At 39.2% G+C, this 19544-nt stretch overlaps 1 protein-coding gene across 1 annotated transcript in view; it reads left to right on the top strand.

The window, feature by feature from the left end:
* DMXL2 (Dmx like 2) overlaps positions 1-19544 on the top strand; it is a 1902820-nt gene that overhangs the window by 1471306 nt on the left and 411970 nt on the right. The window contains exons 35-36 of the mRNA XM_044076363.1: positions 969-1105; positions 10286-10371. Coding sequence (XP_043932298.1) covers positions 969-1105; positions 10286-10371 — 223 coding nt within the window. The remainder of the gene's footprint in view (positions 1-968; positions 1106-10285; positions 10372-19544) is intronic.

Genomic DNA, 19544 nt, shown 5'->3' with positions numbered 1-19544 from the left:
GCCATGGTGGTCTTTGTAATGACCTGTATGGGTGGAGTTTAATCCCCATAGGGGAGCATGTTTACCACTGTCATAGTACTTGGCAGTTGGCACTGAGGGTTAATGCTATTTGCTGTATTTCCTGTGGTACAGGGTTTGATTCTTTCAGTCCTCATTTGCCAGCTGTGTAACCGTGAGAAGGTTACTTCACCCCTGGAAAGTAACTGTGTGTCCAGTGGGCATACCTGGTTAACAAATGGGTGTTATTATGCTCTTGGGGGTAGAATGATGGTTACGGAGGTGTTTACCTCACAGATGCAAGGTACAGGGTTTGAGTTTTACCTTTGAAAGAGAAACTGGCTAGATTAAAAATGGGTTGGAATTCCACTTAGCCTAGTATTTACCTGTGAACCATATGAACCCCATAAATGAGCTATATAACTACATGAGAAGTGGGTATATTCCTTAAAATGTATACTTTAGAGCGTCATGTAAGTTACAGGAGCAAAAGCCCTTATCTGTAAAAAGTACTAGCTAAAACAAGATGGCTGAAGGCCAAAAAACAAGTACATTTTGTTTCTTTTGGAGCCTGAATGCAGTAGGCTGCATCCTCTGCACTCCCCCTGACTCCATTACTTACTATAAACAGCTGCTGGCTTTGCCCACCTTGGGGGGGGGGGGATTAAAACCCTTCACATGTTTTCCTTGGTGGTATTGCATTTTGGTGCATAATTTACATTCACTTGAATGGCTACAAGCTGCACATCCTGCTGCTCCTGGAATGTTGCACTGCAGATATGAAGTAATCATTTGTTAATTTAAAGATGGTCTTGTGTCGATACAGAGGGTTGTCTTGATATACTCTTGTGTTGTTATGCACTGGCAGAATAATCAGAGCTTAGAATTGTTCCTTGTCTTTGTGTAACTAGATCAGTTTAATAAACAGTTAATATTACTATGTTGTAAATTTTGATAATTGCCTTTTACAGCCATTTTTGCCTGTGTCAGATAGTGGTGTTATATATGACTCTGATGAAAGTATTCCCAGTGATGATGATGAGGAAGAAGATGACGCTTTTCTTTCAGATACTCAGCTCCAGGAGCATTCAGATCCAAATTCTTACAGGTTTGTATTGTTTCTCCTTATTTATTTATCTTTATTTTAACCAGGCTAAAGCACTGATCTACATGGGCCATTTTAGTCCTGCTCAAGGTACAAGTACAAATAAGGAGAAATAGCAACGAGTTTTATAGAAAGAGAAATATAATAAACATTTTTGTAAGAATTGTGCATTGGAGTTGATTCTGTGATGTTATGTAAATATGGAAAAATGTAACATAAACGATAAGTAATTTATTAAAATGCACAACATGTTGCTAGTTGTCAACTGTAGCTTAGCAGAGAAACTACTTTTATTTTTTCTTTAATTAATAATATGCATATAATAAATTGCCATTTGTAAAATAAAACCTTCACTGGAAAGAAGACGTCATCATTCAGTCCTTGCTGTTGGGCAATTATACCAGAGATGTTATGACTGTGTGGAAGTAAAGACTTGATTCATTAGGCCATTCCTGAAATAGAAGCCAAGATTTCCTCATTCAGAGAGTCAGTGCCTTGTGCAACTTGTCTTTAGTTGGCATTGGCCCCAACTAACAGTTACCATGTCATTATTGACACGGCACATATGTTTGCCATAGGAGACAACACCTGTCAGTGCAAATTGCATGCCCAAATGAATGTTTATACTGCAAGTATCTGTGCATTTCTGTATTTCTGTATACTAACCTATGAACCTTTGGTCTGCAGTTATTTGTGAATGTCTGTTTTCTCCATTATGCAGCATTTGCATGCTGTGGTATGCTGGCATTCATTCACTGGCTAAGAACGTAAAGTCACATACAAATGAATTCTGTGCCTGTCGGCCAAGAGTGATATGTGCAGTCAGCTGGAATACTTTTCACCTGGGGACTTCACCTTCGTATATGGGGAGTACAAGGAGTGTACATGAAGTTCTCATTCCTCGTAGTGCATTTTTTTGAATGTCTTCAAATTAAAAACAAAAAATAAAAATACACAATATAAAAGTTAGGGGAGAATGTCGATTCACAAAATGCCTGAAACCACAACAGTAACAATTGTGATTTAGAAACTTTCTTTTTGCTTGGAAGGTTTTGATATCCAGGCCATTAATAAAACTTAACTTAGAGAACAAAATGCATATAACAGGTACCAGGGTATACCTCTTTTCATTAGTGCATATCCAGTAGGATGGATATTTGTAAAAGAACACCTAAAATTGAAAAGCCAGGAATACAACTCAGGACTGGAAATTGTTCATACAGTAATATGTATCTCTGATACTGAGTTTTGTATGATAGGCACCTATGTATAGCTCCTCAGAATAAGAGGGTGTACTGACTAAACTTCAGGAGACTGAGAGAATTTAACTGCGTACATTTTATGAGTAAACTGCACAACATCAGATTAATTTTCCCAGATGTTAATTCATTATGTTAATCAAAACAGAATGAAATCCAGCTAGGATGACTGGATGGGAAACAGAAAATACACACCTGGGATCCCACTTGTGTCCCTGATGGACAGGGGAAACAGGTGCTGACTTTGAGGGAACATGGGTGAAATTCTTCGCTAGGCTTATAAGAGCCTCTGGGCCAATAGCCTAGTATCATCCTATGAACCTATAAGTTTTGGTAGTATCATTGATATACTGAAAAATCTCTAACCTTTCCACTCTGCTTGAAGGGTTACATCTTCTATAATTTATACAAATTGTTATAACATAATTTTTAATGTAAAATATAAATTATCCTCCTAGGCTTTATAACTGAAAACTGTGACTCAGGAAATTACGTTTGTCGCAACAGACTGGATTACAGTTCTCAACAGTTCTCAGTGACCCACACAAATCTTCTGAGGATGCTGTCATTGTATTTTTCTATAGTATTAACTTCTGTATTTGTGTAATCAGACTAGTATAGATGCAACTGTACAGGCAAATTCATTAAAAAAAGAAAAAATGTTGTTGGAATCCTACAGTTAATGTTACTTGGTGTTAATGTGGTATTGAAATGAATTGTTGTATCTCCATAGGAAACAAATCTGTCCTTATCTCACAAAGATGCAGTAGATAACTACCAACCAATAAGCCTGACCAGTCTGATCTGTAAGGCTATGCAGCGAATCATTATGGAACTCATTAATGGAGAGATTGGGAACCTCCAGTCGCTGGACCCCACACAGTTCGGCTTCGTCAAGGGCAGATCATGCCTCCTGAACCTGGTGGATTTCTTTGAGACAGTTACTCAGGCTATAGATAAGGGAAAGGAGGTTCACACGGCTTACCTTGACCTTGCTAAAGCATTTGACACCATTCCCCATTCAGGTATTATTGATAAGCTCACCAGCCTGGGCATAAACCCTTACGTCACAAGATGGATCGCAAACTGGCTCTCAGACATATCCCATAAAGTAAGAGTAGTGGGATCTATGTCCGAATCCAGACCAGTAACGAGTGGTGTGCCTCAGAGCTCTGTCCTGAGGCCCCTCCTGTTTGGCATATACTTCTCAGAAGTATAGGGAAGCACGGAAGGGCTGTGGCTGACTAAGTTTGCTGACGACTGCAAACTTGGTGCTACAATAGAGTCTTTGGCCGACACGGAGATCCTCCAGAAGGGCCTAAATGAGACTGATGCATGGTGTCAAAGCCATGGTCTCAAGCTAAATGCAAAAAAATGCATAGTAATCCCCTTTGGAAAAAACAGAGTACCCATAACTACAACATAGGAGGTAATCCACTTAAATCTGAAGAAGAAATAAGGGATCTAGGGACCCAAGTAGATAGTCAGCTTTCCTTTGATAACCATGTTGCCAAAGTGGTTAGACAATCCTTCTGTGTGACCCATCTCTTCCCTCATCAGACCCATTATTGAGTACAATGCACCAACTGGAATGTACCTGGCTAGACATCTCCAGCAGCTGGAGAGACCACAGAGGTACCTAACCAAGAGGATTACTGGCCTTAAACAGTTGCCCTATGCAGCATGATTGAAAAAGCTACGACTGTTCTCTAACGCAAAACGCTTTCTCAGAGGCGATCTCTGTCTAACGTACAGAGCCATGTCCAACCCAGAATTGTTGAACATGCTCCATCTTAGCAAAACCAAATCTACTCGAGCTACACGCTCTAGGGATATAAACCTCAACACAACAATGAATAGAACATGCTGGAGGGATAGATTCCCTTCGCAGAGACTTCCCTTACTATGGAACAGGGTCCCGATCTACATAAGACAGAACCCCTCACTGTCACTCTTCAAGAGGAACCTTGATGAGTGGATGGGTAACAGAAAGTTCACACTGGGGATCACACCAACAGCACTACTAGATAGGGACCAAGGGTACTAGCTGCTAGTATAAGGGTCTAGGGAACTGCTAAAGGGGCTGTGAACACCGCACAATGTGGCTGGGCTAATATATGCCTTCGGGCAGATAGCCCACTACCAACCTATGAACCTATACGTTTCTTGATGGCTGTGCAATTATGCTTATTTGCAGATCTGTAACAAGAGGCTGTAGTGGTACCACTTTGTGGTGGGGTGTCACATCAGACCTAAATAGGTTTATAACCTTAAGTCTCTGCAGTCTTCTATGTAAAATCATGCAAATTTAGATGTTGCAAACAGCATCTCAAAAGTAGATGAAGACTGCCTAAACATGTCAGCCATAATCTGTGTTTGAGGCAAAAAAAAAAAAAAAAACAGTATATATGTTTACTGCCATATATAGACGCTAGAATTTAACATGTGGCACAAAACACAAGGGCAGTCTGAGTCTTAAGCTCCGACTAGCCACTGCTGCCCAGTACATCAGCAGAATGGCTGTAGTATGTGTAAGCAACCTAATTGTCATAAACTCTATGTGCATGAAAGATGAAGTGGGACAAAATGCTACTCTTTCCTTTTACCAAACATAGCAGAGATTGAGTTATGTCTAGTCTACAAAACAAAAGGTGATACATGCAGCCATTGTCAGTACAAAGTAAAGGTCACACAACTGATTCAAGAAAGGCGCAACAAATGCAGCTGTCATTGATGTAGTGCTGGTACAGTTGTTCATGTTTTGAACAGGCATTTCCTATCTAAAGTATTACCATCACTCTAGAAAAAGTACCCAACAATGTTGTGTAAGGTTTGCTGTAGAAAGTCTTTTCAGTTGTCCCTCCGAACAGGGATACAGAGAAAAGAAGTGCACAGAGACTAGAATGTTGCTTTTTATACTGGCTCATATTTAAGAGAGTACCCCCCCCCCAAAAAAAAAAAAAAGTATGAGAAAACAGCCATGTCAGAGTCCTCTTCCTTCCCTGAGTAAGTAAACAAAAACACTGACATTTGTATATGTGTATATTTAGTTTTGGACACGCTGCATTTTTTTTTCTACTGTTATTGTTACCTTTTTCCATATTTGTCAGATGCAGTTTTGTAATTTTGTTCCATACTAAGGATAGTAAGATGTGGTCATGCTTCGCACTGATTTCCAGAAGTACAGGATGGGAGTCTAAATTACACTTTGTAACTGAGTATCCTTTTGCTGTGGCATGAAAATTCTGTAAAGAAGCCTCAGTGGAGAAATTACATATAACCTATTCCTGCAAAGATGTGAAGTGCAGACTTGATAGGTCTTTCACCAGTGCAGGCTGACATTTTGCATATTACTCCACACGAGAGATTTAATTTCTGTTCAGGCTAGGCTATGCCATGTTATTCTGGGTCATAGCTTTACTTTTTCTGTAATTTCATCAAAAATAAAAGTCATGTATGTTTCACCATAAAAAGGATTTTTTTAAGTGTAACCTGCCTTGACTTAAACTCCTTGGTTTGAAGTGGTCAAAATGGTGATGTTCATAGGATGTTCTTCGTGTTTCACTGTTGCAGTCATTACATTTGGGTTATCTGCTTGCAGGTAGCCCTCAGCCGGCCTGATTATCAAAGTCTTGGGTCCTGCGTTGGTTGCTGTCTCTTCTTCCATGACATCAGGTAGTCAGGGGTATAAAACATGCAGCCGATGCTATTACATCAGTCTTTCTTGCAGTGCGGTGCCCGAAGCAGAATCAGTTCACAAGTGCCGTTTGGCCGACTCCTGAAATTTTCATTTTCAAGTTTCAGAACCGAATTCTTCAAAAAAGCTAAGTACCCCATTGGAGATCCTTTTTCTTGCTCTAAACCGATGTCAGTAAAAGTTAATTGTATTACTTGTGGAAAGCAAATACCTCATAAAGATTTCCATTCGTTCTGCATTCCTAGCTTAGGCCCAGACCACGACGTCCCTCGCTGATGGTTTTGTGCTTTATTCAATCCTCGAACTATTTGCCATCGGTTCATTTTTGCATTAAACTATTTCAGTACTCGGTTTAATTATCCATGGCCGTCAAAAATGAAGCTTGAGTTAAACGATGCATTTCATATTACACTTTCTAATTTCCTTGTTTTTAAAATACACACTGCATTTTTGATAACAGGGTAGAGCACTTTTGCTATTTCTACTGTCATCTTTTTGCCCTGGTAGATAACCCTGACATTTTGGTTGTCTGTCCTTATGCCATATGGTACTCTGCCTGGATGAGTGTACCCTGGCCTTGTTCCTTGCCATACAAACCTTTTGACACTTCTCACATCCATCTCCAATCCTTGTTCAGTAAAAATTTTCATAACCTTTTTTTTTTGTGCACTTTATGGCAATATGGTCAGAAAAAATGTATATTATGAGATATAGGCTTTCCTATAGTTAGTCACCTGGGACTTCCAGCTGCTGCACTACATTTTTTCCCTCTAGCCTTACTTCAGGAGCCTTTTTTTTCTGTACAGTAGACATTTATTCCATTATATGTACTCACCATTCCTTTGACAATTAGTGACCCACTTGGCCAACTCCCTGAAGTTCCAGCCTTCAACTATGTGTCCAGTGTAGTAAGAAAATCTTTCTGTGTCACTCAACATATAAGTAAGATCATGGCGTCTAAGTCCAGGGAAATCATCGCAGACTGTACTCAGTCCTCATCAGACTCATCATAGAGTATAATTCCTCCTTTGGTATGTACCTGACCAGACACGTGCAGCATCTGAAACATCTGCAAAGATTAATTACAGAAAGAATACAGGGAGCAAACACAAAATCCTATGCCAGTCGCCTCAGCCCTATCTCTGTACTCTGTCTCATGCAGACTACTGAAAGGTGATCTATACCTGGTATACAAGGCATCCTTGGACCCTGCTCTGATTAACCTTTTGCACATCTGCAAGAAAACAGCATCATAATTACTTGTTCCGAAGACTTAATTTTGCTTGTGACATAAATTGGACTTGTTGGAGAGACAGATATGTATCTCAGACAAAGACCTTTCTAGAGAGTAGAGAATTAGTATGGCAACTTAAATGAGACGCCACAAGACACCCAGGGATGTACGACAGTATAAGTTTAGTTAGTATACTTAAGGCAAAGAGGAACAAATTGAGATCTTAAAGTTCATTTATTTATTTACATTACACATATAGGGTATTGAGTCCTAGGGTACCAAGACATTTTACTCAGGGCTGTGTTTTAATATATAGTTTTTTTATTCAAACGTTTTAATTCACTAAAAAACTGTTTTATGATGTAAATACTTCTTCAACACACATTTTTTTGTATTTTTTTTTTTTGTATTTTTTGGCATTTATAATGTTGCATGTTACGGGCTAAATTATTTTGAGGCCCTTCATTATACTTCCGAGTAATAATGTTACTTAAGGTTTTTTGCAAAGCCTTTTAAAACTTTTAAAAGTTTGCACTTGGATGCATAATTTCATTTTATTTTATTTTAAAGTACACACAGATTTGCTGAAATTTTGTAAGATTTACGAACTTAAATTAACATGAGTACTGGTTCTAAATGCACTGTTGCACTTTAAACATGGATTTTTACTTTAAGGCAGTAACAACTGTTCGTAATTAATTAACTTTTACAATTCAATTAACGAAATTGGCCTATTAAATGTAATATATAAACACCATGGCCACACAGTTAGTTCACCTTGAAAAAGCCTGAGATTCTCAGGCGAAAGCGCTTGGTTTTATTTTATGTCTGAATAAAGAGGATTTGTTCCAGTTCTGAACACTTGTTTTTTGGTTCCACGATCTTTGGGTAACACCGGAGTAAGGAGAATCTCTACACGAACTCTGCTTTTGGATTATTGATCTTTTTTTGTGGACTTCTACTTGTGTTGAAGGCTGAGCAAGTGGTACTTCCTTTTGTTTTCTTATCTCAGACAAAACCCATTTTCTGAAATAGGCTGCTCATCCATGTGAAGCAAAGTCCCTCAATCATATTTAAGCGTAACTTGGACCGGGGAATGGGGAATTCACCCCTGGTTTGGCACCTATATCTCTGATAGACATAGGCAGCCAGTAAATCATGCCTTTCTTTTGGCTTCTCCCATTAGGGGTCACCACAGCAGATCACAGGTCTGTAGATTGATTTACATTGGAGTTTCTACTGTGTCAAGTTGCCAGCCTGGAGCTCAACCTTCACAGAAGGCATGTGCACACATGCACACACCTACCTGCATGTCTTTAAAACTAACTTGACTGTGAGGAGGACATGCAGACTCCACATAGAATGTGCTCCAGCCAAGAATCGAACTGGAGAACCTTTTGCTGTGAGGTGACAATGCTAACCGCTGCACTACCGCAGCCTTTAAATCATGTCATAACCAAAATTCACTCCCTATATAATTGTCCAAAACAAAACGTGTGGATCACCTTTGGGTTGCATGGCTAGGCTTTTAAAGGCCCAAGGGTTGTTAGGTTCAGTGATGAACCAATGAACCTATGTAAAATGACATCTGAATGTTATGCATGCCTCAACTCTTTCTTTGCAATCTTCCTCAGTTCTACTTCCAGTGGAACTCTAGAATTTTTCAATAACTATATCTCAGATTTATTATTGGTGCTTCCAGCTATCTCATCCCCTAAAGTAGCCCCTTCCAAAAGATGTCCAATACCTTGTGACAGCCACCAGTCAGATTTGGGTTTCCTGGTAACATCCAGTTCAAGACAGTAAAAGGCAGAAAGGTGGCCAAAAGGACCAAAATGGCAAAAAAAGCAATAAACCATTGGTCCAACCATTAGATTATGTTTATTAGAAAACAACAAAGCTTTCCACTTTTGAAAGAAAAACAAAGTTTTGTTATCTAGGTATTCATGTATAATATATATATATATATATATATATATATATATATATATATATATATATATATGTGTGTGTGTGTGTATATATATATATAAGTATCAGTAGGCTGCTATTATTCATTGTTCATTATTTATTACTGATTTTCTTCGTATGATATTTTATTCTGTCATGTGATTTTATAAAGCTCTAAGTCATGTGTTTGTGACAACTACTTTGATAGGCTGGATCTGATTTTAAATAGGAAGTGGATTTTTTTTTTTTATTGTAACACTGATGTGGCTTTGAAACTTTTGTTGTTTAATAATAAACGTATTCTAATGGTTGGACCAGTGGTTTATTACTTTTGAGCATCTAGCTCTTTCACCAGAAGTAGCCAAATCACCAGCTGCTATTGGAGATGTAGTTATTGGCTGGGTCTTCATCTTGCAACCTTGCCTAAATACTTGCCTCCTTGTGTAGCTGCTTGCAGTTATATACACACAAGATACTATGTAATCAAAGCCATTACCTGTCTACTGGGATGTTATCAAACACAGCTGCTTACTTGTCTCCGTGCATCTTCTTCTCATTCCAGATGAACTCTGGCTAACGGCAGTCTAGAAAATCATGTCTCAGTGAATTAGGCTTGCATTGACAAAATAGCAGCCATATTATCAAATGTTTTGAATGCCTTTTTCTGAAAAACATCTGTCAACTGAAAATACTTGTGTTTGCATCTGAGTATCTGTATATAAAATATGTAATGATTTACTCTCTGACCAAAAAAAAAAAGTAAAGTCTAGCATTATGTTTGGTTTGGTAATCCCAAAATGCTTTGAATTTTTTATTTCAGAAATGCACAATTTTCTGGACTCCTTATAATAAAGATGAATGTGAGAATTTTTTATCTGCTTCCTCATGAAAAGTTATATTGCAGTGAATTAGGAATACAGTAAAAATGTGTTTTATGTTACAGCTTGTGTGTGCAATGCATTTCTTTTAAAAGTTAATAATCGAACAGTACTGTATTGTGTTTATACTATTTAATTTATTTCAAATTCTTACTTTGTTTACAGTTGGTCTCTTCTACGATTAGCAGTTGTAAAGCTAGCACTGTACAACGTAAAGAACTTCTTTCCAGTTGCAGGTTTGGAATTTTCAGGTAAACGTTAAACATATGTTTTTCTTTTCAAACTTTTAAAAATATTATATTAATGCCAAGCATAAGACAATTTGCATAGTAGTATTCCCTATGTACTGTGTGTATGTGTGTGCTTGTGTGTAGTTTTAAGGAGGTTGTTATCTCTAGCGTGTATCAGAATTCAGAATCACATGTTGGGGGGGCTGATGTCTTATATCTATTGACCATTCTACAGTAAATGCTGATGAAGCTGGCAAAATGTAGTCTGTACCTTTATTATTTTTGGACAATCCTGCATACCAAATGCTATATGGTGTAATATACATAACTGAAAATAAATCACGCCATCCTTCATTTAAGGAATGCTGCCATGGCCACTTGGAAAACTATGTTTTCAGGCTATCTTGACTGAGATCAGACAGTTATGAATTCTGTAATGCAGTTTATCATGACTGGAAGAGGAATATTCATGAGACCCAAAAAAGGAACAGTGTGCTACATTTTTGCATGTCACACCTTAGAAACCCTGAAAACTTAAATGACATTTATTTTTATATTGGTGCATGGATATGTGATTGTATTTCTATAATCATAAATCAAGAAGTGCAAGGAGAGAATATTGTTTTGATGAGACAAAGAGGCCAGATTCCTAAAGAGTTGCTCTCTGTGGAAGTCTGTCCTAATTCCAGAAGACATGCGGTCAGTTTAAGTGACTTACTTCAGTATACAGCCTACCTATAAACAGGCTTATCTCTGGGGACAAATTCCAAAAGACCTGCTGTCAGTGTAAGTGATTGCCTACTCTGAAAGCAAGCCTTTTGGAATCAAGCCCAAAGTGTTCCAAATTATTGTGAGCTGAGAAAAAATGTATTATATGGCTGCCATTTCCTATTCATGAGGGTGCAAGATATAGAATTGGTATGTGCTTATGCAGTTGAATTAAAGAGCTGAGGAAAAAACTGTACAGTAAAACATTGAACATGTAAAGCAGAGATCTCCATACAGCATGGAATGAGATGTTTTCCCTTTTCCTCGCTGTAGTGTGATCTCAGAGTTGGTATATTTAAATACTGGGGGGTGTGAGCAAGTCCCCTTGCAAAAAAGTGTTAGAAATTTTTTATTTCTTTGCTTTACATGTTCAGTGTTTTAAATAATCAATTATATGGTCTCAGCCATATGAATTTCGAGGTTTTAAAATGTCGAGCATGTAAAGTGAATACATATATATATATATATATATATGTAGTAGCATGAGATGTTGGAAGGCATAGCAGATTTGTGTGTGTGTGTGTAAGTATAATATATAGTAGAATAAGATGTTGGAAGGCATAGCAGATTTTTTTGTGTGTGTGTGTATGTAAGTATATATATATATATATATATATATATATATATATATATATATATATATATATATATATATATAAACTTCTAAATCATGAAATACAACAAAATTGAACCTCAGAAGACAGAGACGATTAAATGAAAATATCAAAACCTGAAATTTGAAAACACCGAATCCCACAATACCGAACACCAAAATGCAAACCTGACTTCCCTCCCCTACGCCGATGCAAAACACCTTACGAGTGGCACGTAAATTCTGCTGCATCTCTTTGACTTATGACAGAGAAATCTTAAACTTTCAGTCTTATCTCGATCTTCTGATGTTCAATGTTCTGCCAATTTGTGATTTAAAAGGGAACCCCAATATGTATACAGTGGATATAAAATGTTTACACGCCCCTGTTAAAATGCCAGGTGTTTGTGATATAAAAAATGAGACCACAATAAATCATTTCAAAACTTTTCCCACCTTTAATGTGAACCAATAACCTGTACAATTCAAGTGAAAAACAAACAAATCTGTTAGAGGAGAGAAATATAAACAATAAAAAACATACAATAAGCTGGTTGCATACGTGTGCACACCCTTAAACTAATACTTTGTTGAAGGACCTTTTGGTTTAATTACAAGAGCTTGCTAGGGGAACAGCCTTAGTGGTGGTTTGTGGAAATGCTGGCATCCTGGCAAAGGCAGCATGTTTAGTATGGTCAGAAAAACCCTACCTGATCAGGGGAGAAGTAACCCACATTATCACAGTAGCCACTCTGAGCTTCTCTTGCAAGTGGGCACTCCCTTTCATCACAATAATAGCAACCACAGTTGTGATTGGTGGTCAGATTCTCACTCCTGGATCATGCTTTGGATTGCTACACCTTCTTTGGGATTTTGTGATTTGGACAGAATCAGTCCATTCCTCCCTGTCTTGAAAAGCATGTACATCTTCTCCATAGTGTCTTCTGTAGTCACTCAAGCTGCTAATCAAACTTGGGTTACTTGAGTACTTGAGTAGGGCTTTATTGTTGTACACCACCAGTGCTGGCTGCAAATGTCCTGATAGTTCTATAATATATCTATATATATATATATATATATATATATATATATATATATATATATATATATATATATATATATATATAGATGCATCTGAAAGTTGTAGACATTTATTCTGACACAATTCAGTATGATATCAAAGATCATGAACTGTCATAATTTTGATAAAGTTAAGTTAATCTCTTGCACTGGCTAAGAGGATTTCTTGTTCTAGAGACTTTCATGTATCACAAAATATGTCCTGCTTTGGGGATTTGAAAAGCTGTACATACCACTCAACTTCTTTGTCCAAGAATTCTGGTTTAGACTTCTTATATGGCTGCATACTGATAAACAGTGTGAAAAAAGAAATTGAGAGATAAGAGCCAGTAACTCTGTAAGTTGTAGTAAATTCAGTTACTTGCTAGTAAATACACTGCCTGGATGCCATCAAAGAAGAAACTTACAGAGCCTGAAAGAAAATCAAATAGAAAAGGTCAAGAGAAAACACTTATTGGGAAGAATCCTGTTACTCTTCAGCAAAAAGCAGTGCAAGCATCAGCTTTGGTGAGAGACATGGCTTCCAGTAATCTAGATGAAAAACAAATCAGTTGTGCTCAGAGATGATTAACATCAATGAAACATTGAAGGAGTATATCAACTCCAAGTACAAAAAGCTGGAAAAAATGGAAGATGCTTTAAATAGCTATTCAGATGAATTGCTAAAACTGCACATATCAGAGACTGAAATGAAGAAAAGGCTGGCTGAGTCCAAGACTCCTCAACATGAGCTGTTTCAAAAATTGGTAGAGTTAGGGAACAGAGCATGCAGGGAAAGTCAAGTTTTTTTTTTTTGTTGTTGTACCAGAGAAACTGGAAGGAACAGACGGTCTTACTTTTATAAAAGCACAAATAAGGAACTGGACTGGTATTCCACAGCAAGATTTGTTAACTGAAAGGGCACATTGAGTGTATTCCCCAAACCTGGCCAAAAGAAAGCAGTTAAGAACTGTATTAGTAAAGCTGCAGTTATACCAGCAGAAAGAGCTGATACTGACAATACTGTGGCAGAAGGGCAAAGTATTAAAAATTAGAGATGGTAGAGTGCTTATGGAAAACTTTTTTTTTTTTTTTTTTTTTTTTTTTTTTTACTGCACACCAGGCAGAAGAGAAGCAAATTTTTCCCAGCAGTCATGGAAGTCAAGAGGCATTTGTGAGAGTCAAACTGCTGTACCCACTTGTCTTCAGAATATTTTTTTCCTGGAAGATCAAAGTAATTTTTTGATCTAGAATAGGTTAAGGAAGAAATGAAAAGCTTGTCCAACAAAACGTGAGACATCAAACAGAAGATGACTCTGCTTCTCTTTTTTAGGTTCATAGGTTCATACTAGGCTATCTGCCCTAGGGCATTTATAAGCCTAGCCAGAATGTGTTTGGCTTTCGCCACCCATTTTAAATGTATTTTGCTGTGCCCTTTTTCGAGGTTAGTATACTATGCCTCTGTCTAACAGTGACACAGAAGTGATACCCGGGGTAAATCTACGATCTCCCATCCACTCATCAAGATTCCTCTTGAAGAGAGTCAGTGAGGGACTCTGCCTAACCTGGACTGGGATTTTATTCCAGAGTGAAGGGAGCCTCTGGGTTATGAATCTGTCCCTCCAGCATGTCGTATTTATTTCAGTGCTGAGGTTCAAGTCTCTCGAGCGCGTAGCTTGATGGGATTTGGATTTTCTGAGGTGCAGCATGTCCATTAATTCCAGGTTGGACATGGCTTTATACGTCAGGCACAGATCACCTCTGAACAGGCGGTATACCACTGAGTAGAGCTGGAGTGTCTTTAACCGGGCAGCATATGGCATCTGTTTGAGCCCTTTGATCCTCTTGGTGAGGTACGTTTGGGGTCTTTCCAGTTGCTGCAGGTGTCTGGTAAGGTACATCCCAAAAGGGGCATTGTACTCAATTATGGGCCTGATGAGGGATGAGTAAAGAGGCACGATGACCTCCCCTGATCTAGATGTGAATCCCTTCATGATTAGGTGGGCTATATAAAATGTTTTTCTAACCACTTTGGCCACGTGGTTGTCAAATGAGAGATTGCTATCAACTTGGGTCCCCAGTTCCCTAATTACTTCTTCTGCACTTAATGGATTACCACCTATGTGGTAATTTGTGGGCACTTTGTTTTTGCCAAAGGGGATGACTATACACTTTTTGGCATTTAGCTTGAGGCCATGGCTCTGGCACCAGTTGTCTGTTTCTATGAGGCCCTTTTGGAGGATGCTTGTGTCGGCTGGAGAGTCGATTATGGCGCCCAGTTTGCAGTCATCTGCAAACTTGGTCAGCCACAGTCCTTCCGTGTTGGCCTGTACCTCCGAGAAATATATACCGAACAAGAGAGGTCCCAAGACTGAGCCTTGTGGGACACCACTTGTAACTGGTCTGGAGTCTGACATGGCTCCAGCAATTCTAACCATGTGGGTTCTGTCCTTGAGCCAGTTTGCAATCCATCTAGTGACATAGGGGTTTATATTTAAGCTGGTGAGCTTATCTATAATGCCCGAGTGAGGTATTGTATCGAAGGCTTTTGCGAGGTCCAGGTAGGCTGTGTGGACTGGCCTTGGTGACTGTTTCAAAGAAATCAACCAGGTTTAAGAGGCAGGATCAGCCCTTAACAAAGCCGAACTGGGTAGGATCCAGTGTCTGTAGGTCCCCAATATCTTTATTTATGAGGTCCATGATGATCCTTTCCATAGCTTTGCTGACCAAGCTAGACAGGCTTATGGGGCGAAAGTTTCCAGGATCCGTTGAGGCACCACCTTTATGGAGAGGGACCACTGTTGCTGTACGCCACTCTTTGCGCACATATCCTGTAGTAAGGCTGAGATTGAACAGTAGTTTTATGTTTGGGTTTAGCTCTTCTTGGAGTTCATGTAGGACGCAGCCCAGGACACCGTCTGGTCCCATTGGTGCTGTGTTTTTTGCTTTGGAGAGGGCGGCTCTTACCTGAGCATCTGAGATGTCAGGGGGGCAGCACTCTGCTGGGATAGATATTTGCCCTTTTGGTGGGGAGGGGGGGGGGAGAAGTTTGCGCTGAACCTGTCGGCTAAGATGTTGGCAATGTCTGTGGGTTCGGTGTATTTTTTGTCATTTTGGACTAATTCTGAGCATATCTGGGAATTCCCACCCAGGTTCCTGACATAACTAAAGAAAGCCTTGTGGATTATCCTTAGTGTCCTGTGCAATTTTTCTCTTGAAGCTGGCCTTAGACAATTTTATGAGTGCCCGTAGTTTTTTTGCTAATACTAATTTTCTGATAATAAAACTCATATAGAGACTTTGCCAGTGATTTTTTTTTCAATGTTACAAAGGAAAATTCTTGAAACACATAAAATAAAGCCCAGGAGCTGACTAGAAGAATCAGGAGTATCTTGGACTTGAAGTGGAGTCTTAGTTTGGGAGATGCGGATGAACAGGAAGACCACCAACACTGAAATTAGTGAATAAACGTGGGACTGTGAAGCATCAATCAAATGTGTGAAATATGACTTTGCAAGAAAAAGAACAATTTGACTTGTTGACTTTGCTAAACATGTGTGGGATGGAAACGCATCTACCCCATTTCATGTCATTAAAGTTTCGAAGGACACTGAAAGAAAGGGGAAAAACGGAAAAGTAAAGAAGACCAGTAACATTGAAATCAGTGAGTAAATGTGGGACTTTGAAGCATCACAAGTGTGAAACATGACTTTACAAGAAAAAGAAAGATTGGACTTGTTGACTTTGTTAAATGTGTAGGGCACGGAAATGCATATACCTCATTTCATGCCATTAATGTTTCAAATGACACTGAAGGGAAAGGGGGGTGGAAGGAAAGGTAACTAAGTAAAACAGTTTTGGTTTTAACAGTATTTGTATAAAACATTTCTTGATGTAAACTGCATGTTGTATGTGAAAAAGATACTAAAGTAAACAAGTGCTTTTTTTTCTTTTTTAGTTTTAAGTAATATAGGCATTGCAAAAGAGAAGAAAGATTGGACAAAAGCATATTTAAGTTAATATGCTGTATTCTTGAGTTGTTCAGGTGGGATATGGGATGTAAAAATGCACAGATAATATATGTAGAAGTGATTTGTTCTCTCTTACTTTTACATAGGCGAATGTCTGAATTAAGGCTCTTGACTTAATCTAATAACATTTTTTATGTAAATAGTAAATAAGAGGGCACTGAATGTAATGAAAAGTTTTCTTTTGGCACATAAATGTTCAGTGTAAGTTGACAGGCTTGCAGATGAGGGCAGCTGCACATTTTGTACCTGCGTTTCCATGGAGACACGCTGTCCATAGGGGCAAGCATAAAAGCCAGACCACTTTTTATGGCTAAAGGTTGTTTTTTGAAAGCATGTAAGCTGTTTTTCACAATTGCTGAAGGGGAGTGAAGATAAGACAAGAACAGACAGCAGTTAGTGTTAGAAGTACAGCTTGTAACATGCATCTTAGCATGGATAACATTAATGTTAGATTAAGTAATACCTGTGTGTGCACCTGTTCATTTGGGATAATTGTTCTTTTCATGAGAGTTAAACTTCATTATTTGAAGATGTACATAGTTTTAAGTGTTTTTTTTAAGTTAATAGGTTCTGGGGGGTGTTTTATTTCAAGGGTTCTCATTAAAACAAAAAGTCTTGTAAAATGTGGCATAAGTTCAAATGGAGATGACAAGAAACAACTGTATAAAAGATCAACATGCTAAACATTAGTGGGTGAATGTAACACAAAATCTGGAAATATATTTTTAAAAAGTCGTCATAGATAATAGTTGGAAATAATAACTTCTTATCATAATGGCTAAACTAAACATATTATTTTGGAATGTGAATGTATGGACAGAAAGATGAGCATTGAATTATATTAAGAAATGCAGAGAGCAAATAACAGTGCTAAAGAGACGCATTTACAAATAAGTGAGCATGTGAATTTGATGAAAAGATTTCAGGATGGATATTCAGCAGAATATCCAGGACAAAGGAAAAAGAGAGTTCTTAAACTATTTGGTAAAAGAGCTCCAATAGTAATAGAAGAGGGAAAATTGTAGCAATGCTAAATTTGTGCTAATAAGGAGCTACTGGAAAGGGAGGAGGAGGATTACACTTGTTTATTTATATTTCACCTAAAACTGCTGATGTTAAGTTGTCTATCTTGCCTTCATTCTTGCTGGATGGGTTCGGAGCCGATCCTCGGCTCGGACTCGGCCACTCTAAAAGCTCAAGAGTTGGTTCCACCGGCTCGAGGCTCCCCTTTTATCCCACAATGCTAGGCGGTAATACCTCAGATCTCGTTTGCCGCTACAGCGATCGAGGTGTGTTGTTCCAACCGGCTTCAGGTTAGTCTATTTAGAACAGTCTAAAAGTTAATTTAAACCCCTTTAAATTAGTTTTTATTCATAATTCCCTTAGTTTAGTAGTTTTTTTTATCCCTTCCTTCCTGTTTATCCACCCTTTTTACCACAATAACTTAAGAGTTCTTCCCTTAGGCCTTCGGGCCCTTCCATCCCCTCTTAGTAGTGGAGTGTATGTGTTTTTTGTAGGGATTTAAAATAAACAAAACTAAATTTATTAGTTTAATTTTAGTTTTAATTTTTTAGTGGATAGTGTAATCGGTGTGTTTGTGCTTGTGTGGTGATTGCGCATTATTTCTTGGAAATGTCTAAGGATTCAAAGGTCTCAGGCTTTAAGAAGTGTGACTCGTGCTGTCAGAAGATGTCTCTGACAGACAGTCACACTTCTTGCGTGTACTGCCTGGGACCTTTACACCTGCAGGACTCTTGTGCTGTATGCCATGGCTTCAGCCCTAGAGTCCCGCAGGAAAGGAAAAATAAGCTTATTTTACGAGGCATATTGAAACCTGAGGGTCCCCCGACTTCGGGCAAACACTCCAAGCCTTCTAGGTCGTCGGCTCCAGCTTCTGAGTCGACACCTAAGGCTTCGAAGTCTGCTACAACATCGGCTCCGGCTGGAGCCAATGAGACTCAAACTCTTATTTCTTTGGTTCCCTCGGCTCCGGCCGGAGCCGAGGTATTGGAGATCACTGAGTCGGCTCCGATAAAATTATCGGAACCGACAACTAGGAAAAGGTCTAGGTCACCGTCTCTTGGCTCCGTTCATTCGGCTCCAGCATCTCCCTTACTGTCTGAACGGAGCCATAGATCTCACTCCTCTATGTCGTCGAGACTTTCGGACCATGACCTTCAGAGGGTAGTGAGTCGACTTCTTAAGTCCGAGGCACTGGCCCAAATGCTTCAGAGCCCGACTAATCAGTCGATGCTTAATCCTATTTCTCAAAATGTTCCTCCTCCGACTCCTTTGAGTTCGGAGCCAGGGCATTTCGGACCCGAGACTGTGGCAGCGCCGGAGTCGATACAATTGTCTTCGGCGCCGTCGTCTGCTCCGATTTCTTCTTTGGAAGAATCTTGGCGCCGGACTTCCCTCGTCGGCTCCGAGGGGGTGAGTGGCATCGGACCCTTGTCCGACCCCACTCTCCCTCTCGGTGCTTCAGCGTTGGTGAGTTCGGCTCCGACATCAGCCTCGGAGCCATCACTGTCGGTGCCGAGGGAGGTTTTCAGCTTTTCAGTGCGGAAACCTCTGGCTTTGCCTGACAGGGGTGCTTTTGAGGTCATGCGGAGTGTGTTGGAACCTGGTTCAGCTCCACAGTCGGCTCCGTCCGCCCCTCCCTCCACAGTACCTCAGGTAATTTCTACTCACTCGCTCATCCCAGACCGCAGAGAGCCAGCTCCTCAAGAATCCCCAGTGGGGAT

This window comes from Protopterus annectens, chromosome 7.part0, assembly GCF_019279795.1.
Source record: "Protopterus annectens isolate FY-2018-M chromosome 7.part0, PAN1.0, whole genome shotgun sequence".
Classification (NCBI taxonomy): domain Eukaryota; kingdom Metazoa; phylum Chordata; order Ceratodontiformes; family Protopteridae; genus Protopterus; species Protopterus annectens.
The sequence above is the reverse complement of the archived record's forward strand: the minus strand, read 5'-3'. Positions and strand labels throughout refer to the sequence as shown.